Below are 12,152 nucleotides of genomic sequence, written 5' to 3'. Positions count from 1 at the left end.
CGGGCGTCTAGATGTAGACGCCCGGCATTTCCCCGACGCCGGGAGACCGGCGCCCGGCATCCCGATCGTAGTGATGCCGGGCGCCGCGAGCGGACAGCTGCGGGGGGAGGGTTAAGTTTAGGGCTCCCGGGGGGGACTTAGGGTTAAGGGGGTTAGGTTAGTAGATACTCACCAATCCACTATCGGGATTTCCAGCGCTATCGGGCTTCCGCTGCCGGGATCTCTGCTGATGTCAGGCTGCCGCTGCCGGGAATCGAACCGCCGGCCGTATTTCATACCAATTCCCCAAATTTCACCTCTGTACTTACTGTTCAGAAAAAAAACTTTGCTTTCTATAATTTTTCCACACAAATGCAATTATGCATATAACAGCCCTTTGCAACAAAATAAGATCACTAAATTCTTTTATTAGGGCTACTACAAGTATTCTATATTGATTCCCAGGGTCACTGAAGCTTTTTATGGGGTACAGACTGATTTCCCCCCAAAAAGAGGTCCTTTTCGCTAGTTTCGACGACATTCGCCTATCCACGTTTTCGCGTGTTTTACAATTGAATAGGGCGAAAAGCGGGGACGCGCATGGTGAAAACTTTAGCCGGATGAGGCAAATTCAATCCGCTTTTCGCCAGACGGCACTTTTCGCGGCTATTTGAATTCGGCCCTTAATGGGGCTGATTCTGATTTGCATTTCTTACTGTGCATGTATCTAAATGGCACAGCGCATGCGTCCCGATTGCGTTCCCGCAGTCGTAGTTGCGTTTTCAGATGCACGCACACGGAAGTGTTTTGAAAAAAACATTTAGCGTGACTGGGAGGTGGCTTAGCGGACGCACAGGGATTGTCCGTCTTATGGGCGTGTTGCGGACATGTCGCTGTAAACGGTTTTGTACACAGACGCCGCTCACATAGGAGGCCATACTTGGATGGAGAGACTGCACCTGCCATAGGAGGCACCAAGCGGTATCTCAGCACTTACAGATGCCTACAGTGGGAATCTCAGTCCTTGCACATTGGGGCACACGGCTGGACACCAGGAAGGGGCTTGTAGCGGTATTTACCTAAAGTCGCAGACGTGCGACCGCCAACAGACATATACATGGACTCGACTCAGAATCAGACCCAATGTGCAGTCAATTTAAACTATGATGCAGGCAGCCCCAGAAAATAACTGATTATAAATAAATAACCCTATAGGTGCCCACACACACAGCGATTTTTCTTTACCCAATCTGGCCGATTCCGATACATCGGAACGACAGATCAGGTAAAAAATGCCCAAATCGTGAGTCCCCACTCACGATGCGATGCGTGCCCCCGCAGGTCGCACATCGCATCGTTAGATCTGCCGTGCTGTACGGCAGATCTGACAATCTAGGACACAATGCACTATAAAAAAGTGTGGCTGCAGGGGATCGGATAAAGATTAGACAGAATATCGTGTGCTGAGATACCGGGGAGAGTTTCAAGGGAAATCGGACACATCTTCTGATCGTAAGTATATCGGTATGTGTGTGGGCACCTTAACACAGGTGTTTTACTGAACACAAAGGGGGTCATTCAGACCCACTCGCAAGCGGCAGGATGCTCGCAAGTGGGTCGATGTTCCCCACTGCGCATGCGCACGACGGAGGGAGCTCCGTCGTGCGCATGCGCGAGACCCGGACTGCGACAGCCAAGCTGTCGCTCCGGGTCTCGCACCAAAGGGGGCGTGCTGTCGATGGTGACTGACAGCACGCCCCCTTTGGTGGGCGTGCCTGCCAGACGGAGGCGTTCCCATGGGAACGCCTACCGTCTGAAGCCGGCCCCACTGACATCACTAGTGATGTCAGTGGGAGTGATTTTGGCTCTGATAGTGCCAAAATCACTCCAGGGCTTGTGGCTGGGAGACCCTACCGCAGGGTCTCCCTCGCAAGTCCGATGGTCGCGATGGTCAAGACCATCGCGACCATCTTTTTGGACGCTCGTATATGCTGTGGGTGGTGATGGAGGAGGGCCCTGATTCAGAGCGAGTGGCTCTGAATCAGGCCCAAAGTTCATGTGGAATTATAAAATCTCGCTACTGACATAGAGACAAAGAGGCAGCGTAACCAATAACCAGGGTTTATTAATACAAAATCTACAAATCTGTTTTGCACAATAAATAATATTAAGGACAGAAGCGTCTCAGGGCAGAAATGACATAAATTGACACTTATTTGCTGTACACACAAGGAATGAAAAAAGGTGGAAAGGTATTTCTATGTGCGTCCCCAATTACTGTAGTGTAACTATTAAAACATATATATTTATAAACAGGTGAGAGTGTTGTACTTAAGATGTAGTGTGAAAAATGACCACTAATGACAACTATAATTGTCTTAAAGAATCACCAGTACTGTATATATGACAGCTACTAATAACATTCACACACACATATATAGTAAAGTTTTTTTTGATGGTTATGAAAACTTGAGGTATTCAACAGTGTATTTACATTGCTTTATGTTATTGTTCTCGGACATTTTTGGCAAAGCAGAAAGGAGACTGACTGCAAAGTCTCGCAATGAGACTAACCGAACAAATCTCCCCCTACTGTGTGATTAAAACATCCCAAATGTCTTTTGAGCATAACTATATATTTGTGAATGTTATTGGTGGATCATATATAAAGTATATTATATTCTAGATGTAGTTAAGAACAAAGACCTGTATATGGACATTGTTTTAGTTCCATTATCGTAGCCATTTTACTCCATTTGTCTTCATTGATCTACTTTAGGCTAGATCGAATGGTTCTTTCTCCCTATTCCTGCTTTTGTCCTCTCTGCTACTTTCCACACAGTTGACCACCCTCTCCTTGATGACACTCTTCACTCTATTGGCCTTTGTGGCATCATCATTTTCTGGTCTACCTCTCCAATCTCTACTTCAATGTGGTACCTGCTCCTCTCTTCCTATCAGTAGGCTTCACCAAGATGTTCTAGACCCATTTTTTTCTCTCTCTACACCTCTCCACTTGCTCAGCTATCAGCCTTCAGTATCATTTCTATGCCAATGACGCTATCTTTCCTCCCCTGGCCTATCTTCTCTCCTCTACCCATGTGTCCACTTGGATGGCTGAACACTACCTCGAGTTCAAGCCACAAATGATCTTATAAGCTTTTCATGTGCCACGTCCCCTCCCCCTGAAAGAGGTGGTTTTCTCACTTGTTTCCCTTTCTGTGCTGCCTGGAGGTCATCATTGACTCCACCCTCAACTTCAGTCCCTTCATTGTGTCCCTCACTGAATCCTGTCACTCCCACCTTCACAACTTTGGAAAGGTTAGACTTTCCTCTCCCTGGATGCCACCAAGACCATCGTTCATGCTCTTGAACTCTCCCACCTTGATTATTTCCATCTCCGGCCTGCTTGTCACATGCCTATCACCCCTATTCTCTCCATTTCCCTGCCCTTCTTAAATGTTAGCTCTCATGAGCATGGCCCTCCCTACCTCCCGCCAACTTGTTCCCTTGGAAAGGTTTCCATTGTCCTAGTTGCATCTTCTTAAGTAGCAGCTTTTTATATTATATCATCTTGTATTGCTTTTTATCAATGCTATTGTTTCTCCTAAACTTATTTTGTATTTGTTCTGTTTATATTTGGTTGGATGGCAAGCCGGAAGGAGTCTGTGTTGCCGTATTCATGTACTGTGGTGATGATTGCCAAAACTTATTAGTTGTGCCTAGAACAAATGACATGACTCCCCACTTTACAAGTATGGTGAAAGTGCTTTTATTCATTACTGCAATATTCTTGCTGTATATGAAAAAGGTATTCACTGTGCATACCTCCAAATGACTCAACTCTATCACTCCGAGCATTGTCCCATGGCTCAGACTACTCACCGACGCTCCCTTGCTCTAGGTGTACTAGGCTTGCCATGTAAATCCATACACATAGCAGATGTTCATGCTGCAATCCTAGGGATTATATACAGCTGTGGTTCTCGTACTCGGTCCTCAGGACCCCACACAGTTCACATTTTTCAGGTCACCCAGCAGGTGCACAGATTTATTAATTACTCAATGAAACATTTTAAGAGAGCGACAGGTGGAGCTAATTATTACACTAGTGATTCTGTAAGGAGACCTGGAAAACATGCAGTATTTGGGGTCCTGAGGACAGAGTTTCAGAACCTGTAATATACAGGAATGAAGCCAGTGCATTTCATCGGTCATAACATGAACATAACCAGAAACATGCTCAAATATGACCAAGGGTGGGCAAAGAAATGGTAAACCCAACTCCCTAACAATATTGGCAGCCCAGTCAATGACAATAGGGGAACCCTGTCCTGTGGTTGGGAGACAATTAAGTTTGCCGCCCCTGGTAGCTGTTCAGACTGCTGTTTGTTTCTAGTATGGGAGCCAAATGCCCTCACAATAGCCTTGGTTTCCCTTAAACATTACATCATGATGTGACTAGAAGAAGCACTGCCGACAGATAGGCTTTGGGAAATCATAGGACAGCATTAATAGATTATCACCTGCCAGCCTGCATTAATAAAGCCGAAAAAACGTGCCCGTTGCAATTGGATCCAGCTTGCCTTTTCACCACCTGTATAAACGCTGAGAATAAGGGAGACCTTTTGGAGTCTCAGGTGGTTCCTGAAAAATCTGGAACCTATTAATAAATGTCTATTGTTGCCATTTTCCCTGAGCAGAAGATTCTGAATTCATGTCTCTGTAGCGGGGTCCTCATTTTAGCTTCCATTTCTGGGGAACAAAGACTAGGTGGAGACAAAGTTGTTGTTGTTGCCACTTTTTCCAAATTGAATGACAATGTGAAGCCAGGGGTTTACTTCGCAGTGGCCTGGATGGAGCAATCTCTTCCCAAAATGTGTTCCGCTTCTTGACATTTTTTACCATCATACACTACTTTTAGATTACCATAGATTGTCCTGAGGTATTCTTTGCCTATATACCTTTTATTTAAATGGATACCATATATTACTCCCTGTACTCATTTGTCCTGCTCTGTGCTGTCAATTGGTCCAAACTCCTTGAGGTACAGTACAAGGGCCAGATACATTTAAAAAAAAAAAAAGATTTTTGTATCTACGTGTAGTACCGGAACGGTGAAGATCATTAAATTAAAAAAAATAATAAAATTGGTACATGGTGATCCAGTGTACTGTTCTCTTTAATTTAATGTTATTTTCCTTTTGAGTCATCGAATTGATGAGAGAAGACAATTCCCCAATATATGTAATTTAAAAAGAAGTGGTGCAAATAATTTGATCATGGTGAGAGGTGGGGTTGTGGGGAGGACGGGTTTTGGTAAAAAAAAATAATATTCCAGGATGTTTTGTTTTTTTGTGTGGAGGGGGGAGGGGGGGCAGCAATGCATATTCGGGATATAGTTAAAGTGCCGACCATCAGCATTCCATGTGACGAAATCCTGGCGCTGGAGTCCTGAACCGGGGACAAGACAACAACGCCAGAATCCCGACGAGGGAAGATGCCGACGCTGGGATCCCGACAGCTGGCATGCCGATGGTAAGTACAGCTGGAGCCCTTAGGTCTTAGCCGCAGGGGGGGGGAGAGGATTAGGTTTAGGAACCCCGGGGGTATTGGGTTAGGCTACTGGAGAGGGGAGGTTAGGGTTAGTCACCATTGGGGGGAGGGTTAAGTTTAGGCACTAACGGGAGGGTTAGGGTGCACAACAGGAGAGTTAGGGTTAGGGGTTAAGGAGGGAAGGTCTCCCCTGTCGGGATTCTCAGCATCGGGATCCCTCTGTCTGTCTTTTGAGCAGGCATCCTGAGTGCCAGGATTAAATACCCAACCCGCATATTCTGCCAATTAGAATATATTTATTCAACAAACTTACCCATTTAAAAAATAAAAACTACTCTGTGTTCAGGCTTCATTACAAAGTGCAATAAATTCAATCAGCTCCATCATCTACATGCTATACAAATAATGTAAACATGCGGACAAATCAGTTTTTTTTTTTCTTTCAATAAGCAAAATTTGTGGACTACTCCTAAGGTAAAAGTATGAACCCTGGACACTTTTGTGGCACTATCTTTTGCATAGTTTTTTTTTGTGATCAGTTTTAATTAATCCTTTGTTCTGAAAAAGGTATCGCCCATGATTTTTTTTATACACATATAATCCAAAACAGTCATTTAAAAACTATTCCGCATGTTGATTTATAAAAGAAACACTAGTTTGTGTTTGAATTGCAATAGAAAAAAATAATTCTGTATTTTTTTTTCTAAGATTTACTTCTGCTCTTTGCCGTCCTGCAGAGACTATTGTAACCTTTCTGTATTTACTTGTGAATCCAAAATCAACTACAAAAGCCATGTTTATATTCTCTGTATGCACTAAATGCAGCAATGGAAGTCAAGGTCCAACGAATGTTCTCACGTTCTGTTTCCAGAACTTCTTTAGACACACATTGCACTTTTGACCACGGTTCCCTGATTTCATAACCATCTACAGATTAGTCGAGGCTTCGTTTTGTCTACAGTAATGTAATTTGCCATGTATCTATTTTATATCTATATTGCAAGTCACCCATGATGAAAATACAAGTTTGAGATCTATGTGTTCCATGTTGCAATATCAATCGTCCGCAGGAATCACACGTCAGCCTCATTACTTCAAAGAGATCAGTAGAGCTGAAACAGAGGCAACTGGTTAGTCCCATCTAGAATCAGTCCTATACATTCCGAGAACAGCCATCATGCGTTGTGTCCCTCAGCCCCTCTGACAAAGAGGCATTTCAAGCAGAAGACCATTCTTCAGTGGTAAACAAATTCCAGACTGAGTAATCCAAGAACACAGGGTCATTTGGCTGCTGGGTGTCAGTGTGACAACGGAGGAGACTCTATAGCTGTCATTATTAAACGACTGATCTCGTCCAGTTTCTTGTCCAGCTGGTCGATCCTCTTCTCCAAGTCCTGGTGCGAGGAGGAAAAGTTGTAGTCCAGGTCCATCATAATCATCTGCATCTGGAGAGGGAAAACAGTTATTGCTAGATCAAAGTCCATTCTGAGAACCACTTTATCAACCGTGGACAAATTATGTAATCAGATAGGTAACCGATATCAGTGGATTTGGTGGAAACATCATCGATGACAGTCTGACCAGGAGTTGCATATTATTGGTCCCAAAGTTGTGATTTGTCATCATCTGAAGGTTTAAGATTATACAAAAACAAAATGTATGCCTCACATTGCATCTTATCAACACATGGTTAAAGCTGCATTCATTTTGCTGGGGCCCAAAAATGTGTGCCAGTACATTGAAATGCACGTGGCAAGGTCCTCAAAAAGCTGTAGTATGATCTAAAGCACTGGTTCTCAACCTCAGCCCTCAAGTTATCCCAACAGGTCGCATTTTGAGGATTTTTGTCTGTGGAAGCAGGTGGGATAATTACAGATTAACTCACCTGTGTATGATTATATAAATCCACAAAACATAACCTGTTGGTGGTACTTGAGGACTGGAGTTGAGATCCTCTGATCTAGAGGACATTTGCCATAAGTCAATGGTTTTTACTTCCTCCGCACCCCGTTTTCCATCCTTACTTTGGAAATGTCGACCATGGCATTGACTTGATCCTTCAAGTTTTTGTGCCTTCTCCTTCTGCGGCGAAATCTGTTGGAGAAATAAAATCAGGTTCCATTAATTTCCCCAGTTTTTCTTTCTCCATGAATGGAGTTACATATCCGGCGCCCAGGCTTCTGCTGGTTACAAATATAACCGGACACGAGCACTTTTAGATAGATGATAAGTGAGACTACGGAACTGATTCAGAGATGGGAGTGACGCAGTGCTAATATTTACACAGTTGTTTTTTTTTTTGCTACTGCGCAAAAAATCCTTGAAATTCCTCCTGCGCAAGCGTGAACCCAAGTGTCCGATGGCTTTTGCAATTGCTTTTGGCATCGCCAACACTTGAGAAGGGGTTTGTGATCTCTGGGCGTATCAGGGTGGAGACTGGGAGGTGACCTACTGTAAACGCAAAAAGGGGGCTTTTCATGGGCATTAGGGGTGTGTCTGGGAGTGTAGTGGGCATGTTATTGGAGTGTTATGGGCATGTCTGGGAGTGTTATTTGAGTGTCATGGGCGTGTCTGGGGTGTAATGGGCCTGTCTGGGAGTGTAATGGGTGTTTTATGGGCGTGTCTGGGAGTGTGGCGGGTTATGGGCGTGTTATTGGAATGTTATGGGCATTTCTGGGGTGTAATGGATGTGTTATCGGCGTGTCTGGGAGTGTTATGGGCATGTCTGGGAGTGTTATGGGTGTGTCTGAGAGTGTTATGGGCGTGTCTGGGGGTGTAATGTGCGTGTTATGGGAGTGTAATGGGCACGTTATGAGAGTATAATGGATGTGTTATTGGAGTGTAATGGGCATGTTATGGGAGTATAATGGGCGTGTTATGGGCGTGTCTGGGAGTGTAATGGGCGTGTCTGGGAGTGTAATGGGTGTGTCTGGGAGTGTAATGTGCGTGTTATGGGAGTGTAATGGGCATGTTATGGGAGTGTAATGGGCGTGTCTTGGGAGTGTAATGGGCGTGTCTGGGAGTGTAATGGGTGTGTCTGGGAGTGTAATGGGCGTGTCTGGGAGTGTAATGGGCGGGTTATGGGAGTGTAATGGATGTGTTATGGGAGTGTAATGGGCGTTTTATGGGAGTGTAATGGGCGTGTAATGGGCACGTTATGGGAGTATAATGGGCGTGTCTGGGAGTGTAATGGGCGTGTCTGGGAGTATCATGGGCGTGTCTGGGAGTATCATGGGCGGGTTATGGGAGTGTTTGGGGCAGGTCTGGGAATGCTGCTGCATTCTCAATTGCAAATCCAATGCTTCAGAGGCCATGTTTAGTTGGCTATGAGAAGAGTAGATAGAGTAGACCATAGGCTACTGCACATGTCGAAGGTGCGACCGATGTAGCTTTGATGTTGGAATATGTACAATCGCCATCGCAAATGTACAGATAAGAGAGTGAACATCTTGCCGCTCGTACGCACCAACACACTGCGGAGCACAAAGGGAAGGGCTGTGAGCGTAGGAGTATGGACCTCATTCAGAGATTTCCGTCAATCTGATATTGACTTAAATCTCAGAATTTTAATGATATGTGCAGATCTGGTAGAGCCGCGTCAGTTGCAGTGCCCCAAAAGCCGCAGCATTATTGACCTGCTGCTAACGTTTGGGGGAGGGGTGGGGGCAAAGGAGAGCATTACAAAAAACAAGGGCATACCAACTCGTTTTCTCGGCGTGCCAAAGTCAGTGGCTGCATAGTTGGATCCAGTGGTCCCCGTCAGCGTGATTTTCACCAAGGAGAAACCAGGATCTGCGTGTGAAGGTGGCGGAGTCTGAGACCGGTAAAAAAGTAGTCAATTTTCTAATGGCAGGAGGTGTGCGGAGCTTTGCGTTCCTAGCTATATGGAAGCTGCTTGCACTCTTGCCCCTAACGGTTATTAATTTGCACGGGACAGTTCCAATTTGAGGGCTTGATCCTGCCATCCCCTGCCTTGGACATGTGTTCCATTGTGGGAAAGTTGGGACTCATCTCTTGTTGATTCTTCTACAGAACATGCGGCAATCAACGAATGTTAGGATAGGAGGCGGCTAGTGCCATTGCTCGTGCTCAATGTCCTAATTCCTGGATGTGAAATGTCAGGAGGCATGAGTTATACTGTATATGCACAAATACCCGTGAAATAATTATAATATTGAAAGACACAAACAAGACAAGTCATAATAATAATAATGAGTTTCTCCCTTAAAATAGAAGAATGTTGAACTTCATGCATTCATGTTATACTGGGATTAAATGCAAAAAACACCTAATGTGGCCATGCAGACAGGACAAGCAGGTGCGTTTGACCAAGACAAAACTTGCCACAAATCCACATAGGTTGTGCTTAGAAGATTACCCTTAATGTGTTCACTCAGCTGCATGAATGAAGAAGCTCTAATGTGAGCTGACGGAGATCGTACGTACATCACTGTTGAATAGAAAGAAAAACAGAACATGCTGCATTTTTGGTCCCATCATGTTTGTCAAACCTTTTCTGCTGCCAAAAATTTGCCTGCAACTGAGTGAACGCTCGGATACTTGGATAAAATTCTAGCAGCATATAAATAAAATGTAATAATAATAGCGACCAGCCGAACATCGCTTTCACTATCTAACTCGCGCTAGAAAGATAAACACTAATTACTGTGGTTTAGTGTAAATTTTGCACCTAAAGGTCTTATTCGCACAAGAGGCAAGAGAGACAGACTGGGCGTGGAAATGGGGGTCGGATCCTGCGGATTTCAGCGTATCGCGCATGCGCCAGGGTAAGAAACTGGTGATTGCGGATGTGCTCGATGGAAACAAGTGGTTTTGGTACGTCCGTAGATGGACTACACTTTCCAGGAAATGGACCATAACTAGGCGGAGATCATACAATCGCACTGAACTGTTGTAGGAGTGTCCTGGGCATGTAACTGGCTTCCGCGCTCGATTGTAGCCTGCAGACCAAATTATGTGCCTGTTTCAGATGAATGATTTGCACTCAGCATGGGCTGGGTGCACGCAGGGCCAGATTAACAATGGGGCAGATGGAGCTACAGCTCCAGGCCTCCACATAAAAATAGGCCCATTGTCATGACAACATGATGTTGACTGGCCATCTGCTCTCCACACGGTCAGCCATAAATCATAAGTCATAAAATTGTATTTCTATTTACCTCACAAAATGAAGCATTTCTTTTCTTTTACACATTTACGGAGACATTGGGGCTGAGAGTATAGGGGTGTACACGCCCACATGGCACTGGCCACACCCTCACAGCAGTGGTCACGCCTCCTCTGCTTCTCATAATAAGCCCTTGGTCATTTTCAGCTCCAGGCCCATGTGGCCCTAAATCCGGCCCTGGGTGCACGTATAGATAGGATGCAAAAACAGTGGGTGGGATGGGATGGGCTTCCACATGCACACTGGAGCAGATTCAGAGACGCTAGCTAGATGCGATCGCTCGCACGATGTGTATGTAAATTGCGTAGGCAGTGCTATCACACAGCAATGCATTAGCACGCCCAGTATATCTTAGAGAGCGATCACATAGTGTATGCAGTCACCCACCAGCCTGTCTTAAGACGCCCACTTGTGCACGTCATGTCCAGGAAGTGTATGCAACCATCGGTACATCGGATGCTATCGCAGAGCTTGAGGTTGACCATACCCTGCCGCAAGCACTGCGATCACTTCGGTGTAAAAACAAGCCAGGTGCCATGTACTATGATGCTGTCCTATAATTATACATACCTCTACAACGCTGTTGAGATGCTCAGGCACGCCTGTGTTTGCACCTCCGCTCCCCCGTTTCTAATGGCCAGCCCCTGTTTCCACCTACAAACGGCTTCTCCTGTCACTCACTCTGCTGGGCTGTCTACACGCAGCGAGCGAACGCATTGAGAACTATAAAGTATGCGCACAATGCATACATACTGCATACCATCAGCAGCAGCGAGCGTTAGCATCTTAGCGAGCGGGTCTGAATGAGCTCCACAGGTCTTTAGCATACATGACCGTACGGCCATACAGAAAAGCAGCCACGGATGCGTGAGACTCGGAACAAGGCCCACTGTTTGTCACATAGGACTAGTAGCAGTGGCAGAGCTACTACTATGGAGCCCAAGGGTATATGGGGCCCAGCAATGCTGTACTGAGAGCAGAACAGAGGACTCACCTGAACATGCCACAAACCCTAATCCAAATTTTCATTTTGCGATCCAATGTTGCTCTGTTCTCCCCCAATCGTTATGAAATTTGAGAGAGATTGAAAGGTATTAGGGAGGTACACTGGGCTCTAAGTACCACAGGTGTGTTCTCTTGCATCCTTGCTGCACGCGCTGCAAACGTGCGTACGCATCGTGCCATTGCGATTTGCCGTGGGTGCGTGTTCCGCAGTATGCCATGCTGCGCACTGCGTTCGCACCATGCAATCCTATGAGTTGCGGGTGCGAAGGCAGCGCGCGTACCCGTTCGCGGGCGAGCGTCTCGCGCCATACGTGGCGTGATTTGCCACACAAGCGGCAAAGATGCAACTGGACATACCTGTATAAGACAAGATGTAATATGTCGCTGTTACATATAATACAGCTCTGCTTAAAACAGAACAGAG

At 45.6% G+C, this 12,152-nt stretch overlaps 1 protein-coding gene across 1 annotated transcript in view; it reads right to left on the bottom strand.

The window, feature by feature from the left end:
- Positions 1–5,265: 5,265 nt before the first annotated feature.
- KCNN4 (potassium calcium-activated channel subfamily N member 4) overlaps positions 5,266–12,152 on the bottom strand; it is a 95,326-nt gene continuing 88,439 nt past the window's right edge. Inside the window, exons 7-8 of the mRNA XM_088469830.1 lie at positions 7,560–7,629; positions 5,266–6,980 (exon numbers count right to left, since the gene is read on the bottom strand). Coding sequence (XP_088325956.1) covers positions 6,834–6,980; positions 7,560–7,629 — 217 coding nt within the window. The 3' untranslated portion in view covers positions 5,266–6,833. The remainder of the gene's footprint in view (positions 6,981–7,559; positions 7,630–12,152) is intronic.

The sequence above is a fragment of the Taudactylus pleione genome, unplaced genomic scaffold (genome assembly GCF_031769625.1).
Source record: "Taudactylus pleione unplaced genomic scaffold, aTauple2 ptg000094l, whole genome shotgun sequence".
Lineage (NCBI taxonomy): Eukaryota > Metazoa > Chordata > Amphibia > Anura > Myobatrachidae > Taudactylus > Taudactylus pleione.
The sequence above is the reverse complement of the archived record's forward strand: the minus strand, read 5'-3'. Positions and strand labels throughout refer to the sequence as shown.